Below are 19,527 nucleotides of genomic sequence, written 5' to 3'. Positions count from 1 at the left end.
TAAAGGTGAAGATTTGATTCCTCCCCTTGGTAGTATTTTAATGAAAAAAAATTATATATATATATATATATATATATATATATATCAAAGGTCGATTAATGAAAAGATGATCTATAAGGAAAGTTTTGGTTATTATGAATTATCTTATTGTTTACCGATAATATCATGGAATTAAGAAGTGAATCTTAATGATAAGCCGAGACTACACGATACACCCATGGAACTCAATGTTTAGAATTTCTCTGATTGTGGGATTAATATTTGAACTTGATTATGAAGTTTACCGTGAGCTTGATTCCAGGAGAAAATTTCACTCACCATTCATGAATCTTAGAATTCTCGCATCTCGATTATTTGTTCACAAGTCACTTGGGTTTATAGGAATTGTCCTTTATTTCTGAAATTATTTTTTGCATACTTTGCTCCGGACTAGCAAAATGCTGGTTGGGGATTGTGTTGAGGGTCAAATATTGTATATTAGACCCCAGTTATTGCTTGAATTTACGAACATGATACCGTTTAACGGCCCGCTTCAATCATGTTTATGATGCAGAGTGTATTTACAAGCGTGGACTGAAAAGAGAGCTTAAAGCATGGATTTAATGCTCTGATGACACTAAAGGCAAGGGACGGACTCCAGGGGACCAAGATCGACGGAATCACACGCCAGAGATCCGCGAAAATCGAGAAACTGAAGCTCAAGCGGCCTGAAAGTCAGCCAGAATGCAAGATCACTGGGTTTCCATCATCTGTTCGGCTTGAAACTTTATACATGGCTCGAGGACCAAAAACTAACCGTACACGTCAAATTTTAGCCATTGGATCCCTCTAGAGGTGGCCCAACGGACAGATCAGCCCATAAATCAGTGATTTAGGGCCCGCCTGGTATCTGAAAATGCTTCAATTTTGTTCTCAACGTCTTAAATGGAGTGACACAGAAAATGGACGGAGCAGATGTCTCACGAACATCACAGTGGACCCTACATGAACAGTGCGTGTACATAGTGTACACGCACCGGCCGTGCACCGGACGGTTAGCCCAGTCAAAGACGGGCTGACCCGTCTTCTTCTTCCACAGTAACAGCGGACGGACGCTGTCAGTCCATTTTTCAACAGTGGGCCCCACTCGCTCTCCAGATGTTAAATCCGGACCGATCATTCACTCCAGAGTATAGGCGTAACCATTGCCTAGGAGGCGGAATTCCAGAAGACAATGGAGAGATGATTTCAGCTGTCCAAACGTAAGATGAACGGTGGAAGAAAAATATCTGTGGACCACGCTAAAACTCGACAAAAACCAGCCCATTCTAACCAAAAAATCGAGAGGAATCTGATGGACGGGGTGGATTTCATCAGAAACATCACCACGGGTCCCATCGAACACGTCAGCGCGTCCACGTAAGCCTTACGCGCGTCCGGGAAAACCGGAAGTTGCGGGCCACCGTCCGTGAACAGATCATCAATCCAAACCGTCCATTTGATCATACAAGGGGTGCTTACTCTCACCATGCTGGTAGATTTCAAAGAGGGGAAGACTCCTCCTCTCAAACTAATTCCAAAAGCAATCATGCTATGTGTTTCCTGGTGCAGAAGCAGAGTTCTGCGAATGATTCCGCACTCTAGCAGGTCGATTCGGTGGATTCTCCACCACCCCTCCTTGCTCTATAAAAGGAGAAGAAGGAGAGAGAGAACCAGGGGGGATTAGAAGGGAGAACTTGAAGCAAATAAGAGGTTTTTCTTATTTTTTTTCTGATATTTTTTTGCTGCTTTGTTATTATTATTTTATATATTTAGCTTCATCATATTTATGTGTGGCTGAACCTCTTAGCTAGGGCTAAGAGGTGAAGCTTGTAAAGTGATGGGAGAACTTATGCGTGTGCCTTTTGTTTAGATTAAAGGGATTTTTGATTTAATTATGGAAATATTTTTAGTTTTTAATAGCCTGTTGTGACTGAAATTACAATGGGTTTGCAATGGTTTTGAGTATTTCTTTTTTCTTATTTTGATTATGACGTCAGGAAGCCCTGTTATTCGCCATTATCTCATAGGCATGGTTGGATGGTGGTATCCTTCCTAACCTTCATAACCATCTGATAGGTTGGTAATTAGTTTAATTCTGTTGTTGACTTTGTCTCTTGGGCATGGTTTGGTGATGGAATCCATTCTAATTCATATACTTTTCATCTCTTTAGAATTATATCAGAAGAAGTTCAATTTAATTTCCATGATTTTTGAAGCAGGCATAAAATCTCCCTGATCTCTACAAGTGGATCCTCTGAATCCCTAGTTTCTTTCTTCTGAATTCCTTAAGTTTTAGAGTAATATTTCACTATTATTCCTCAAAAACCATTTGATTTATATTTCATCTTAATTTAGTTCTAATTCTACCTAACTTCAGATTACGTACAAGTTTCAGTCCCTTGGGATTCGACCTCGGTCTTACCGAGTTTATTACTACATCACAACCCTATACTTGGGGAGTGAACACCTCACACTGGCGTTCAGACAAAAAGACAACTTCAAAATATATGTAATCATGTTTGTCTTACTTCCCAAATTGAACCGATTAATGTAAATGAGGCACTCGCTGATGAAAATAGGATAAATGCCATGCAAGATGAATTAAATCAATTTGACTCGACTCAAAGTCCGGCGACTTTTGACTATTTTTTCGAGGGTGCTCGACCGGTTAAGGGAGGTGCTCAATTGGTCGTGGGTGGCTCTCGACCGGTCATGGCCTCGTCTCGACCAGTCGAGGTTACGTAGATTCGTTCCGCGATTTTGTGCGGATTGCGGATTTTTGAGGCCCTGCGAAAGGGAGTTTCCTAAACTTTAAATAGGAGGTACCTAAGGCTTTCTAGGTAATACAAGAGGATTTCCTAAAAGCTTTATAAGGGTTTGCTAAAGGGTTTAGGGTTATCAAAGGTGTGAGAGAAAGAGAGAGAGGAAGCTTGTAGAATGGAGGTTCTGCTGGTAGAGGTGATCTACTGTGCACTTGATATCTCAACGCTTCTATGTCCTCATAACCGGTTAGATCTCTCTGTTTTTCTTTTATTCTCTTATTGTTTATCCACTCCTGTGTGAGTGAAGAAGATTATAACGTTCTACTTCATAACGGATTGTTGATCTGGACAAGGTCCCGTGCTTTTTACCTCTTTGAGGGTTTTCCACGTAAAATTCTCTTGTGTTATGTGGTTTATGCTTTGATTTATTACATTGCATTATTATTCCATATTTCTAGTTTGTTTCGGGAGGCTAGATCCTAAGGTTTTGTGTAAGGCCCCCAACAGAATGTGTATAGGCATCGTATGTGGTTGTCTATCAAGCTTTAATTAGTAATGGTTGTAGCACATTTGCATCCAAAATAGCCTATCCAAACAGAACTTTAATGGTTACCCAACTAACCTTAAAAGTGTGTAGTTACATCCAACAGATGGGTTGGATAGATAGATCCCACTTAGTAGACCATTATATATACTACACTATCAATCTACAACTGTTCATCACATTATGATTTATATGTGCTATATGCCTATCTGAAATTTTGTTACTAAATTTCGATGTCTTTGTTCTCAACATGCATGTGGTGATCCGGTCCATATATACATCTCGTGGATCACACCAATCAACAAAAAATACGAAGCAGTCCTCATGAGACGTCATAAGTGCCAGGAGTCAAGATTTGTGGTGCCATCTAGCTAAAAAGATTTTTTCATCTTCCAACTGCATGGACCCCACCGTATTGATGGTCGTATGTGTCTGGATGAGTTTAAATTACTATACAGTAAAAGAATATATTAGCTAAAATGGAACATATGTAGGCAATAATATAGGAGGAGAGTCTTTTAAGTTATATGTGATCCTACTTGTATGTTATCCTTCTCTTTCCCAGGAGTGGATTAGCTGTTACCGGGTAATGGCTCAGGGGGTGTTACCCGTTCCGTATGGGGCCCATCTTCATGAATTTGTTTCATATACATGCTTCTTATTCTTTCTTTTTTTTTTCGGATCATTTAAGGACGTTATCCTCAAACTTAAGCAGATCCAAATCTCGTGTGGACCATACTATTGGAAAAGGTGGTGAATAACAATTAAAATCTTTTTGTAGGCCACAAAAGTTTTGGATCAAGTTAATCTTTGTAATTTCCTTTCATCTAGTTGTGGTTGACCTTACCAATGGGTTGGATGACACATAAGCATTACGGATCTGCTTAAGTGGGCCTAGGGAAGTTTTTAATGGTGAATGTTTAATCATCATTGTTTCTTGTGGTGTGGTCCACCTGAGATTTGGATGTGCTTAAGTTTTGGGAAGTCAACCTCAAATGTGCTGGAAAAATGAATGGACGGAGTGGATATAGAACATATCATCAACATGGGCCCTACGGTGAAGGTAACACCCACTAAGCTGTTACCTGGGTAACACCTAATCCCCGACCCTTTTTCCCCTACTTTGAGCATATAATTTTTTATTTTATTTTATTGTGGTGGTAGAATGGACATCGAAAAGGAATACCATGATTACCCATTTATTTTGAAGAAAGGCTGTAAAATGGATTGTTAGGATTATTTGATCATTGAGGCTTTTGATCTGTGGCCCATCCCTGGCTGGGCCCATTCCTTTCCTGTAGAAACATGAGGACATGCATTGTGAATGTATCCCACCACATTGATGTTATGAAAGCAAAGTTTTGGAGTGTGCTTTCTTTTCTTCTTCTTTTTTCTTTTTTCCTTATCCTTCTCCGGAGATTCCTTTTTCTCCCCCTTTATGGAAATATAGGCCACACTTTCATTATTTTCCATTTCACATTATTACATTTTCAATTCTCACAGGGATTTTCACTTGTGTCTAGAGAAAAGAGTGTGTGTGTGTGTGAGAGAGAGAGAGAGAGATTTCCTTCTTCCTTCCATCTTCTTCTTCCCTCTTCTTCTACTCCATCATCACAAGTGAGGTGTGGTCCACTGGTTTGGACGGCTTACATCACCTTCTTCCCCTACTACTCTCTCAGCTCCCTCCACGTACAATAGATAAGGGAGAGACCTCTTGATTTAGAGGATCGCTATCAAACTCTTCATCGTAGAAATCTATATATCCATGTGATCGTGATCGTGATCGTGATCGCTTCAAGGTAATATCTTAACCACCCATGTTTAGACCATTATTAGAAGTCAAACTTTATCACACATGAGGTGTTCAGGGAATTGGATCCTTAAAAGTACTATGTTTCTGTTGTGTTTATACCTGAAAGATCCAACACCAGCTCACCCCACCAAGAAAATGAGATGCTCTGAAAATCATGCCAATCCAACCATCAACTGCGCCACCATGCAAATTTGGAGGCTTATGTTGTGGCCCACTTAATGATTAGATTAGCCTGATCTCTAAGTTGTCCAATTTTTATTTTATTTTATTTATTTATTTATATTTTTTTTTTTGGGTCCTCACACTTGCTCGGGTGGTAGGCTCTCAAGAGTTTCAAGTCCCGGTCAAGGGTCCGAGTACCCATAGGCGGAGAAATTCCACCAGCGTGAGTGTGTGGGGTGTGTGTGCGTGTGTAATAAATAAAAATAAATAATTTAAAGGTTGTCCAATTTTTTTATGGTGGACCATATATCGTTGTGGATGGCTTAGATTACATGCACTGTGATGGTCTGACTCTTGTCTAGCGTCCTTGTACCTGATGGCTACATATTTGTCCAATGCCTCCTTAATTATTGAGCGCCACAGATAGAAAAATGATTGTGATAATTCATTTTAATTGATATCACTCTTTGTTCAATTGATATGAATTATATGGGAAAATGATTTTGATCATTCATTTATTCTTTGTTCAATCTTAAATTATTTCAATTTATATGAATTGTACATCTAACATGTCCTTAGCAAATACTTATACAAGTATATATTGATCTTGATGGGTAACTCTACACAGTAACTTAGTTCTTTTAAAAGAGTTTTGTCCCGCTAGACGCAAGAACAAGGCAGCTCACGTACACCCATGTGCTAGCATGACACATACACATGAAATCTAATCCATTCATAGAAAAGGGAAATGGAGATGCAATTTGAAGTAGAACCATCTTGGCTGCAATTGATGGCCTGTTGGACCTCACTTGCGCCCGCCCCCCCCCCTTAAAAAAAAAAAAAAACCGCTGACATAGAATCCTATATGATATTCTCAGTTGAATGTGGACATTAGGTTAATTTTTATCATTACCCTTTGTTTGAAGGTTGTTGCTTGGATGGAGAGGATCATCCGATGATCCGATGATCCACCCACGAAGCCACATGGCCTGGTCAAACAATAGACACTCAAGCATAATTAGGACAAGCTACAAACAGAAAATGGGCCAATAGGCCTACTATACTAAATTTCAGGGATTTTTCCAATTGACAGCTGCCTTTTGTGCCCACCTGAAACTGGCCCCATCCCCTGAAACTGACAGAGTGGTTAACCCAATACATCATGGTGGGCCTATGAATAATGGTTGTGGTTCAATACACACTGTTTCCTGCCATGTGGCACACTTCAGATCTACCTCAGTTTTTAGCCCACACCCTAAAATGATTCGGTGAAACTGGTGGAATGGGTAGAATTGTCAGAGACATCACTGTGGAGCTTAAATAAGTATTTAAGGGGTAGCCGCTCAATCTCCACTCCTTGCATGCATAAATGATAACAAATCTCTACATATTACTGTGCCACGACTCTTATGGCCCCCGTGAGGTAAGTATATTATCAATACAATCCAACTGTTTTGCCAACTTATTTTGTAGCATGAGCCCAAAAATGAGGCTGATCCAAAGCTATGTGTATCAGTACAACAATAGAAATAGTGGAGATAATGACACCCACTGTTGAAATCTACCTAGGCTCACCATGTTGTTTATGAGAAATCCACCTCATCCATCCATTTTGCTGGTTCATACTAGAGATCAGGAAAAAATAAGGCAAATCCAAAATTAAAGTTGGCCACACAGCATGAAACAATAGAGAAGGCATGCAATACCTACCTATGAAACCTTCTTGGGTCCATTATTATGTTTATAAGCCATCCAAACCACTTGAACCCTGAAGGTAGGGCTCACCAAGGTGGAAATAGTAGGGAGGGAAATGCCTACAGCTGAAACCTTATTGGGTCCATTATTATGTTTATATGCCATCCAAACTGCTTGACCCATGATGTAGGTAAGGCTCACCACGAGGCATGTTCAGAAATCCATGTTGCCGATCTATTTTTTCAACTCATGTTACTAGGCCCAAAAAATGAAGTTGATCCAAAACTTAAGTGGGCTACATTAAAGAAAATATTTGAGATTGAATGACCACTGTGGAACTATTTATGTGTCATCCAAACCAGCCATAAGATCATTCTCACCCCCTAAAATCATATGGAGAAAGTGGTGGACCGGGTGGATCTTCCAAAAAGATCGCCGTTGGCCTCATGACTATTTCAATCATGGGCGTTCAATACCACTATTTCAAGTGGTGTGACTCACTTGAGTGTTGGATTTGCCTCAAAATTAGGCCTACACCCTAAAATGAATTGGTGAATATAGTGGGCCACAAATGTTTTAATATGGGCTGGTGTTGTGTCAACAATGGGAGTTCAAGACCATTGTTTCAAGTCATGTGGACCACTTCAGTGTTGAATTTATCTCTTATTTGTACCCACCTTCTAAAATGAGCTAACAAAAATAGTGAACAGGGTGGATTTCTCAAAAATATCTTAGTGGGCCACACGAGTTTTTGGAGCTCCTCGATCACCTGAGTTTTGGATGTTCATCATATTTAGGCCCACCAACTAGAATGAGCTAGAAAAAATGGTGAATGGGATGGATTTTTGAAAAACATCATGATGCACCATGAGTTTCAATGGTGTGTTAGCGCTGTTTCAATATTGGGCGTTCAATCCCACTGTTGCAAGTAGCATGGCCCCACTTGAGTATTGATGTACCTCATATTTAGGCTTGCCCATTAAAATGATATAACAAAATGGTGGACGGGATGGATTTTTCAAAAACATCACAGTGGGCTAGCAGTGTTTCAATAGTGGGAGTTTAATAGCATTTATTCAAGTCATGCGGCCCACTTGAGTGCTGGATTTGTTTGGATCCATCCCCAAAAAAATGAGCTGGCAAAAATGGTGGATGGGTTGGATTTCTCGGAAACATCACCGTGGGCTACTGAGTTTTTAGAATTGATCCTCTATTCTAAGATGGGTGTTCAATATCACTATTTGAATCCATATGACACTCCTGAGTTTTGAATCTTCATCATATTTGGGCCTATCAACTAGAAAATGAACCAGAAAAACTGGTGGATGGGTTGCATTTCTGAAAAATATCACAGTGGGCCACACAGTTTCAATGACAAACAACAATGTGCATTTAATACCACTGTTGTAAGTCATCAGGCACAGTTAAGTGTTGGATCTGACTCATATTTGGTCTCACCCCTTAAAATAAACTGATGAAAATGGTGGATGGGGTGATTTCTTGAAAATAACATAGTGGGCCACATGACTATTTCAGCAAAAATCATAGTGTGTTTCAACAGTAGGCATTCAATACTCTCTATTCAAGCTACGGTTCCCACTTGAGTTTTGGATCTGCCTCATTTTTGTGCCCACCCCCTAAAATCATATGGCAAAACTAGTGGACGGGAAGGATCTTTCAAAAACATCATGTTGGGTCCCATAACTGTTTCGATGGGGTATGCTGGTGTTCTTTCAATGGTGGGCATTTAATAGCCACTATTTACCATGGTCTGGCCCTCTCAATTTTTATATCTACCTTATCTTTACGCTCATGCCCTAAATTGATCTGAAAAAACTAGTGAACGGTGTGGATTTCTCTCAAACAGAATGATGGCCCTAACTATTTCAATGGTGGGGGACATTGTTTAAATAGAGGATGTACAATACCCACTGTTTCCAACCATATGATCCACTTATCTATTTCATTTTTGGCTCACTCCTTAAAATTATTTGGTAAAACTGGTGGATCACATGCGTGGATCCTACTTTTGGTTGAAATCACCAAATTACCATGCCTAAAAATTTAAACGCCTAAACTTTAGAACACTTAAATCAGTCCCAAAATCAAATTGGTTGAACAATTCAAGCTACTTATTCATGGGCAATGCTTTCTGAACAAGGACCCTTGAATTTTTCCATCTCAACAATCCAAAAATTGTCAATCAATCCTTGAGTAAAATCTTCCCATTGGGCCCATAAGATTAAATGATCTGGATCACTGAACCATGGGTTGCACCTATACAAAGGGTCTCGATGCTACCAGTACATGTGAGCAATGTGCACAATGGATTAGATGGTTAAACTCGTCTAATAGTTCTTCCAAGATGAGGCCCGTGGATTAGATGGTTAAACTCCTCCAATAGTTCCTCCAATATTAGCCCCATGGATTAGATGGTTAAACACCCTCACACTCACCCAGTAGTGGGATTTCACCACCTATGGGTACTAGAACCCTTCGACCTGGTGTTGTAAGGACACAAAAATCTATGTTAGGGTGACGGATTTGCTGGTCTTCCAAAAAGTATTTATTTGAATCAAACAGGGATGTTGGTCATCGCTTGCAAGGTCATTAGCTGCTCAGCCTGGATAGATTTTGAGATATGGGGCCCACCTCAATTGATCCTGAATGTGCCAGATGATCCTCTGCCCAAACAGACCATTTGTTCCATTTATACACGTGTGTTTAAGAACCTAATGCAATGCATTCATCAGAAATGTTAAAATTCCCCTTTTCTAGTACTCGACATGCTTGTGGGCGATCCAGTCTTCCATTCGGTGGACTGCATCTATAAGCAAAAAATGTGCAGTAGCAATCACAGTAATGTTAGAAATTCTAAGAGTTAGAGGTGTGGTGTGACGTAGGGAAGGACATGCTCAGTAGCTTTCATGGAGGGCTTAGCAACACTTGACCCTCCTAGGTCAGGAGTTATCATCGAAGCCTTTCCTTTATCCTTAAGTTGACCCCAATCGACAAATGGTGGCTCCTGCGGATGACTTTCTGTTCATGGCCAAGGGAGACTTTGTCGTTGCATTTCCCATGGCCATGACGGTCGTCAACGAGATGCCTTTGTCCTTAATAATGACTAGCTGATTCCTGGGTTGTGATGTCTGTAATGGAACGGTTGGTTGCTGATTTGTCGTTCGGGAAGGTTGTTCATAGGATGCTGCATCGTTGCTTCTTGTTTTTTCCCAGACAATCGATTATTGCTATATTGGCTTGAATAATATTTTCACTAGTCATTTCAAAAAAGGGATCATGATCAATTCCCATTGCCCATATTCTATAAAACTTAAGAAGGCCTTTGTCAATGTTCTCCTGTATGATGTTCCTGAAAACGACACGATTCTTAGTAGAATGAGATTTAGTACCATGTCACTTGCAATACACATCCATTTTCAATTCCTCAGCTGATGGGACCTTTTGGTAATCTGGGAGTTTAATAAATTTGACTTCCAATTGGAGGTCAAAGATCTCCTCGACATTAAAGATGTCGAAGATACTGCCTTGAGGACTCGGGGGCACCTTTTTAGGGGTTAACACTGGTAGAGGTTTTAATCTCAGGGCATTACAAGGTCGGACCCTCGTAGGGGCATTTGCCAATTACCTCCGCCACAACTGCTTCATAGTTAACTTTGTGGTCTTCGCACAGTTGCCAATTATTTCCATCATGTCTAGTTCATAATTCAGTTCATGATAAAACATGCCCCATGATGCATTCATATGGTGTTTCTCCTCTTAGAAAATCCACTAGTATTAGGTGGTTCTAATTGACACCTCAAACAAGTCACCAAAATGTATGCCCTCAAACTTCTTGCGAAGCTCAAAGTTCATGTCTTTTAAGGTGAGTCTGGTGAACTCAACTTCGTGAAGGATCACCGAGTACTAATTTTTAGCACTTTTGAAACAACTGATGAATCGCTCGGCTATTTCTACGGGCAACTGGCAAAGTTTTGACAAATGGCCATTAAAACCTCTAGCTCGATTCAGGGGAATTGCATATGAAACCTCTCCTCCATATCAACCCAGGTTTGGATTGAATTGATCAGGAGGTTTATGTACCATGTAAAGGCTGCTCCCATTAGGGAATTCCCGAACAACCTCAATTTCAAGAAATCATAATGCAATACTTCACCACATTGCATGGTGAAGCAACCGATATGCTAAAACGTGGAAGTCTCACCCTTTTCGAAGAATAGGATAAACTCAAGGAACCTGAATCCTGTAGGTAACTCAAAGTATTAATATACCCAGTTAGGATAGGATTTCCTGTACACTGGTCAGGCAATTCGCCAACCGTTCAGCTGGATGTTGTACTCCTAAATGAATCCTATGTCTTCATCCTGGCTGAGTAGTCGTTGCAGCAGCGCAAGGTATGGCCTTTGTATCACTTGATCAACGGTCGAGGAGGTGGTGGGATCAAAGGTTGCTCCCGGGTATCTCAACCCTCTGGTAGCCTTGTTAAATGGTTGGTGTGATCAGAGGTTGCTCCTGGGTATATCAACCCTCTGATAGCCTTGCTAAATGGTCAGTGTGATTAGAGGTTGCTTCCCTTGGTTTTTGGTCGTCGGGTAGTAATTGTGTAGTGTCGGCTAGGTGGCCAGCTTCTCCCTGAGATTATCAATGCGTGCTTGGAGTTATCCCTTAGGTATACATAGGTTTTGGGCAACGAATTTCGATTGGCTATAAGGTCGGCCATTTTGGTTGTTTCTCCTCGCCACCGATGGTCATGGTATAGGACGACCTTGGAGTTCGGTGTAGATGACCCTTGTAGGGAGCTTGGTCGGTTGTTCTGCTTTCAAATCCAAAGGGAGATTGGGAGCAGGTTGAATATTCATGATGGCAAAAGCCACTCGAAGAAACTTTTGACTAACATTTTGAATGTCTCTACTTTTATCTAATTGCCCTCTGTGATCTACCTTATGTGTCCTTGCATCTGAAGGAAGTGCATGGCGACTTCTCTGAAGACTAGTTGAGAAGAGAATCATGCGTCCACATCGACAGGTTCAATGCACTGTCCTTTGTCTTATGACTATTCTATAGTGTAAGGGATAGAACTATCCTTTTTCGATTTAGGAGGCATCTTGCTTTATTGAGGAATACTAAAGATAGTATACCATGTCCCATCAAGCATGTCAAAAAATATGTTTCTCATAATTCAATCAAACACGAGGCCACATATGTTAACAAAGGCCCATATTCGATTAAACGTGTGTGGTTAGGTTAGTGTAGGTATGCCAGAGTCATACTGGACTTGAGTTTGATTGAACACTAGTGACCCCAATGCTAGGACATACCAATTAAATTTCAAGAATTCGTGGAATTAGGCACCTTCTCATCCACCAATTGCTATAGCAATCAAGCAATTTAAAAGGGTAGGGGTTTATCCTTGTGAATGGATTCTTTTTGCCTTGCATTAAGGACTTTTCTCTGAATGGTGATAGTAGGGTTTGTATTTTTTAATAGAACAATGATGGATAGAAAAGATTAAAACTAAAGGCTAACAATGCTGATTTTATTAATCTATATTTGAAGCTTAATACAATCAACAAATGAATAATAAAATTAGAGAAACAAAAGATAAATACCTGCGATCACCTGTGTGAATAAAAAATCAAGTGGTCAATATGATATAACCGATGGTTTAATCTTCCAAATAAGGACTTGGTTGATTGGGAATCCAATGATGGGAGATCGTGAATATCTATAATACTCCTAACTGAACTATAGTGAAGCTGCTACACAGTAAAGATCTAAGCTAACCTAAACATTAGACGTTCTATAGTGTAGTTGGATAGAAGTGGAGGAATCTCAACTAAGATAAGTAACGTTGCTCTATGTATGAGAGAATATGTTTGGCATGGAGCATGAGTTCTTCATCATGTGCTCCTTATATAGCTCAGGAGGAAGCAAATCCTCACTGGATTTTCTTGTTGATCCAAGATCCTTGGTGATCACGATATATAGTTGTTTCCTAATCATCCCAGACTTGCCAATGAGGTCTCCAGGGTTACAATACAAAACAGGTTTTAGATCCCCTTACCAGCGTGACTATAGAGATCCGTAGACATTGTGGAATCAATCACATTATATCCGGATTCCTTATGATGTCTTTGATTTCTTTGAGAAGAAATCATTTCTCGAACTTTCGTAATCGTCGCGAGAGCACCAATCGCTCTTGAAGGATCTCTTATTTTCAGCAAGATTATGTAAGATAGCCTTGCCTAGCATATCCAATTTGCGATATTATCGCTATCTCGGTAGGTCTTTATAGACTTGTCGTGCACACTGCTTCGATCACACATGTGACTTGTATAATGGCTACATGTCATTCGTCACAGTGTTTTATCTACAAACCGGCATACCATTTTGCGTCATTCTGCTTTTGGCAGGTGACGTGCCACTGAAGGATATGGGGCAAAAGATATCATTGGTATAAGACTAGAATTTCGTCCATCATTTAATAGGAAGCGTTGACATATGGTGGCATCTTACTGGTATGTGTGGATAGAGTTGTACATGAACCGAATTAGCTCGATTAACTCACTCGACTCGACTTAAAAAAGCTTGATTCGACTCGGTTCGAAACTGAGTTCGAGCCAAGTCAAGCTGATTTTTTGAGCTTGAAATTTCGAGCTTGCCCGAGCTCGATTAGACTCGGATCGAACCCCATCTCGAATCAAACTTAGATCAAACTAGTTCGGTGACTCTGTTATTTTGATATTGATGTTGCTCAGCAAGTGTTTGATGACATGACTCAATGAAGTGTCAGCTAGTGGCAAGGAAGGTATGGATATGAAACAAATACCCTCGTATCTTGATTTTTATGTTGCATACTAAGTGTTTGATGAAATACTTGTAAACCAATGCTACTGCTTTACATTCCGTGAGAATTTGAAGGTACACTCCATTTGTTTAAGAAAATGTCGTAGAGGCTCAATCTTGGCTCGAACTAGCCCGAGCTGCTGCCCGAACCAAGCCGAGTTGGCCAGTCAGGCTTGAGGACCAAGCAGAGCCGAGTTCGAGCCAGGCTCAGCTAGTGGCTGAGTCGAGCTGTGCCAAGCTCGACTCAGTTCAACTCGTGTACACCTCTATGTGTGGACGTGTTAGGATGGTTGTAAACAAGTGGGCCCCACATTTAGATGACCCCATATTGATGTGGGCCCACCTAATGGATGGTCCACATCAAAGGTCGGCCCATTATGATAAATAACCCACATCCAAAGTGGGTTGGCGTGACAAACAACTCACTTCAAAGGTGGAACTTACATAATTGACGGTCCACATCAAAGGTGGGATCCACTTGATGTGCAATGGACATTCAAGCTAGCCCTATATGATGGATAAAGGTCGGCCCCTAATGATAAATGGCCAATATCCAAGCCCAGCCCTGCATGATTGGTAACCCACATTGAAGGTGGGGCCTACATGATAGATAGTCCACATCAAAGGTGGGTTTCACATGATGGCTAATTAATAATGGTGGGTCTCACACGATGGATGATCCACATCAAAGCTCGGCCCTAATAATGAGTGGCCCATATCCAAGGTGGACCCCGCATGATGGACAACCCACATCAGAAGTGGGGCTCACATGATTGATGGTCCACATCAAAGGTGGGCTCCACATGATGGGCAGTGGATATTGAAGGTGGGCCCCACATGATGGATGACAAACATCAAAGGTGGGCCCTATAATGAACGGTGCACATTAAGGCCCATTTGAATACCACCAAATAAGCTACGTTTTCTACTTACAACAATGGATAAGTACGTTTGGTTTATGATCAGTTATATGTAACATTTTTACTTAATGTTACTTAATCACTTTATCTTAATAAGTAGTAACCAAGTTAAGCTACTTGAGGATTAAGTAGCTTATCTTAAGTAACTTACAATCCAAACGCTCTTAAAGGTCATCCCCTAATGATGAATGGGCCACATCAAAGGTGGGACCCACACAATGAACAGTCTACGTCAAAGGTTAGCCCTACATGATGGACGGTGGATGTGAGGGGGACCAAATAGACTTGAGGGATAATTACTTATGATGTTCGAAGCCAAACATGATTTTCTAATTTTTGGCTGATAAGTATGCTGTTTACCAAGTGTACTTATCTACTGAATAAGTAGAAACTAAAATAAGTTGCTTATCTAAAGTTACCATCCAAATGCCCCGTAGATATGCAACATTGTGGCATATATGGGTGCTTGGAGCTAAATCATAGCAATGATTAGTGCATGTGGGATACTTGAAAATGGATAATAAACATGTGGCAAATGTGGCATCTGCAAGCATTGAAGCTGAAATATAGCACATGTAGCACATGTGAGGTGCTTGAGGTTGTATGGTGGCACATGTGTCACAAGACATGCATTCGCACATTTGACACATGTGGGGCCTTTGAGAACCCATGCACATTGGCACATGTGGGTTACAAGAAAAGATAGAATGGTAGAACATGTGGTGCAGTGGCAGGTGTGGGGCACAATGAAGATAGATGGTGCCACATTTGAGTTCAACTCCATTTTCCTTGGTGGGAAAATGGTCTCCCTTCAAATGAGTGGATGTGTGAGAATGCATTAAAAATAGTTTTCAATAAAGATAGAAAATGGCAAAAGAAGTTTCACTTAAATTGCAAAAAAAAAAAAAAAAAAAAAAAAGACTTAACAAACAACTAAAAGTTAGTTTCACAGGAATGTTTTCTTTCCTTTCATTAATCCAAACAAACCCTTGTGGTATTAGTAATAAAACACGTACGTAGAACAAGATTTTGTCAGGGTCATCCTGTCAAATCAATACTCGAGAAAATCACCAGCAGTTTCCAAAAAAAAATTGCACATACCGGGCAATTGGAACCATCTGCATAGTTGCCCACCAGACCAACAATCCTAATCAACGACCATGAGCCACACTCAAGCTGGAGACAGCCAATTATGTCAACTCACGTGTTGGGCTCTCATTGGCTTATTATATAGTGAAGAATCTAAGATGGATGGAGCATGTACATGCAATAATAGAAGAGGATATGATAGATAGAACATATATAGGCAATGATAGAAGACGATAATCTTGTATGTGATCTTGATCAGATCCATCTCTTTCCCTCACTTTGAACATCTCTAATGTTTTTTTCTTATGATTTCCCTGTTAGGAACAAGGAATGGCAGAAGCAGTTGTATCCGGCATTCTTCAACTAGTTATTGAAAAACTAGCATCGCCAATCCTAGAAAAGTGTGAACTGTTCTGGGGTTTTCACAAGGAGATGGAAAATCTAAGAAGCAGGTTATCAACGATACAAGCACTGCTTGAAGATGCGGAGGAGCAGCCAGTAAAGAGCAAGGCGTTACAGAATTGGCTGGGAAAGCTTAAAGATGTGGTTTATGATGCAGATGACATATTGGATGAGTTCACAATCGAAGCAGAAGCAAAAGTGGAAGCTAAACGCAGAAAAGCGCAGATTCGGGATTGCATTATGAAGGTACGCACCTTCTTTTCGGCATCGAACCCACTGGTGTCCCGTTCAAATATGGCAGATAAGATAAAGGAGATAGGGCAGAGATTAGATGCGATTGCTGAAGAGAGGTCTCAATTCCATTTGAAAGAGGGAGAACGGGTGTTGGATATTAGAGGCCGAGAACCAACTGACTCGTTTGTAATCGAATCAGATGTTTATGGAAGGGAGGAAGATAAAAAAAAGGTAATGGAATTACTGATTAGCAATGATAACGGAGAGGATGTTACAGTCATCCCCATAGTCGGTATGGGGGGCCTTGGGAAGACCACACTCGCTCAATTAGCTTACAGTGACATGAGGGTAGCAACGCATTTTGTACTAAGAATGTGGGTTTGTGTGTCGGACGATTTCAGTGTGAGTAGGGTAACAAAAGATATCATCGAGTCAGCAAATGACGGCAAATGTAATCTTCAAAACATGGATCAACTGCAGCGTCACCTCTGAGAACTGCTGAGGGGGAAGAAGTTTTTACTTGTGTTGGATGATGTCTGGGAAGAAAATCCCGAGAACTGGGATCGGTTGAAACAATTTCTCAGAGAAGGTGCGAGGGGCAGTAAAATTATAGTAACTACCCGTAATGACAAAGTTGCTTCATTCATGGGCACTCTCCCTCCGTACTCTTTGCAGAAATTATCAGAAGATGATTGTTGGTCTCTGTTCAAGCAGCGGGCATTTGGGCATGGAAGACAAGAACATCCAAACCTTATAATGCTCGGAAAGGAAATTGTGAAGAAGTGTGGGGGCGTCCCTTTGGCGGCAAAGGCCCTCGGAAGCTTGATGCACTTCAAAACAGAGGAAAGAGAGTGGTTGTTTGTTAAAGAAAGTGACATTTGGAATCTAGCTGAAGAAGATAATCACATTTTAACTGCTTTGAGGTTGAGTTATTATCATCTTCCACCACATTTGAAGCAATGCTTTGCATACTGCTCAATATTTCCAAAAGATTATCAAATCAAGAAGGAGAAGCTAATCCGACTATGGATGGCAGAAGGTTTTATTAAATCATCAGGCAGAAGTCAACAAATAGAAGACGTCGGTGGAGAGTATTTCAATAATCTATTATGTCGGTCCTTCTTTCAAGATGTTCACAAAAATGAAGATGGGAATATCGTATGGTGCAAGATGCATGACCTTCGTGCATGATCTTGCATGCTCTGTTGCTGGGAATGAATGCTCGATTGTACAGGAAAAGAATGCGGTACTGAGTATCCCTAACAGATCTCGTCGTTTGTTGTTGGATTGCGGGGATAACATATGTGTCCTAACAGACCCAGAGCCCTCAAGGACAGCAAACCATTTGCGAACGCTGCTTGTGCTTGGAAGTCTGCATTTAAGCATTCCTCATTATGTTTTGGTACATTTTATGCTCTTACGCGTGCTAGATTTAAACAATGTGATTGTCACCACGGAGATGTTGGTTTCAATCAGCAGGTTTAAGCACTTAAGATACCTCGGGTTCTCTATTCATTTTATAGAACCCCTTCCTGAATCCATTTGCACCCTTCACCATTTGCAAACCTTGAGACTCTCGGGGTGTTGTTTTCTTGCAGAGTTACCCAGGGACATGAGCAAAATGACTAGCCTAAGACATCTTGAAATTGATTTCTGTCATCAATTGACCCATATGCCAGCTAATATGGGAGAATTAAAGTTCCTTCAGAACTTGCCAATATTCATAGTTGGTAAGGATAGTGGATGTGGTATAAGAGAGCTGCAAGGTCTAAAGCTTGGAGGAGAATTGACTATTCGAAACCTCCAGAATGTGATGTGTGCAGAAAATGCCCAGGAAGCAAACTTGAAGGATAAACCAAACCTTCAGAAGTTACACTTTTCATGGGGTCGGGATATTGATCTTCAGTTGGAAGGAAATGTCGAGCAAACCCTTGAAGGTCTCCGACCACATCAAAATCTCAAAAGGTTGACTGTGGAAGAGTACATGGGTGTCAGATTTCCGCACTGGATGAGCTCTTCATTGCTTCCGAATCTGATTCAAGTTTCACTGATTAATTGCAGAAGATGCGAACAGCTCCCCCCGCTCAGCCACTTACCATTCCTGAAGGTTTTTGTGATACGTGGAATGGATGCTGTGAAGTATATTGGAAAACATTTCTATGGCGGCAATGATGTCACAGAGTCATTCCCATCACTGAAACGACTCACCATCTAAGATATGGCTAATTTAGAGGAGTTGTCAGGATCCAATGGAAGAGTACTCCCCTACCTTAACCAATTAACTGTTGGGGGATGTCCAAAGTTAACAATGCTTCCATTCCTTCCATCTCTAAAACGATTGGAATTGAGGGATGGTAATGAGATGTTGTTAGGTTCAGTGGCAAACCTTTCCTCACTTTCCTCCCTTTGCATTCGTGGTTTCAAGGAGCTAAGGTCTCTGCCAGATGGGTTGTTTGAAAACCATACCCATCTCTCGAGCCTAACAATTGGCCTATGCCCATAGCTAGAGTCTGTATCTAGAAAGCTTGGAAACCTTGCTGCTCTAGAGTTTCTGTATATTTATGGCTATAGTATGTTGGTATCTTCGCCAGAGGAGTTGCAAAACCTCACCTCTCTCAAGAATCTACATATTAATGGGTGCAATGGTCTAACGTCCTTGAGACTACAAGGCTTGAGCTCTCTTCAATCTCTATCAATCCTCGGGTGTGAAAGCCTAACGAGTTTGATAGGGGGACTGCAACACCTAACTGCCTTACAATCCTTGACCATTAATAATTGTCCGGAGCTGGCATATTTACCAGAGGATATGCAACATCTTACTTCCCTTCGAATACTCAACATCTGGAGCTGTGAGAAGTTGACATGTTTGCCGGAAGGGCTACGACATGTCACAACACTGGAAGAGCTACAAATCAAATTGTGTCTCCAATTAGCGAAGCGATGCGAGAAGGAGAAAGGCGAGGATTGGCACTACATATCACATATCCCAGATATCCGTATTCACTAGGATTTCCCCTTTTA

The 19,527-nt window shown here is 40.8% G+C and overlaps 1 protein-coding gene across 2 annotated transcripts; it reads left to right on the top strand.

The window, feature by feature from the left end:
* The first annotated feature begins 4,790 nt into the window (after positions 1–4,790).
* LOC131227921 (putative disease resistance protein RGA3) lies at positions 4,791–18,989 on the top strand. 2 transcript variants are annotated; one of them, XM_058223751.1, is made up of 2 exons: positions 4,791–5,126; positions 16,192–18,989. In XM_058223751.1, the coding sequence occupies exon 2, from the start codon at positions 17,636–17,638 to the stop codon at positions 18,719–18,721; it is 1,086 nt and encodes a 361-aa protein (XP_058079734.1). In that variant the 5' UTR covers positions 4,791–5,126; positions 16,192–17,635; the 3' UTR covers positions 18,722–18,989. Both variants share the same exon structure in this region, with proteins under 2 accessions (XP_058079734.1, XP_058079735.1).
* Positions 18,990–19,527: the final 538 nt, after the last annotated feature.

The sequence above is a fragment of the Magnolia sinica genome, chromosome 15 (assembly GCF_029962835.1).
Source record: "Magnolia sinica isolate HGM2019 chromosome 15, MsV1, whole genome shotgun sequence".
NCBI lineage: Eukaryota > Viridiplantae > Streptophyta > Magnoliopsida > Magnoliales > Magnoliaceae > Magnolia > Magnolia sinica.
The sequence above is the reverse complement of the archived record's forward strand: the minus strand, read 5'-3'. Positions and strand labels throughout refer to the sequence as shown.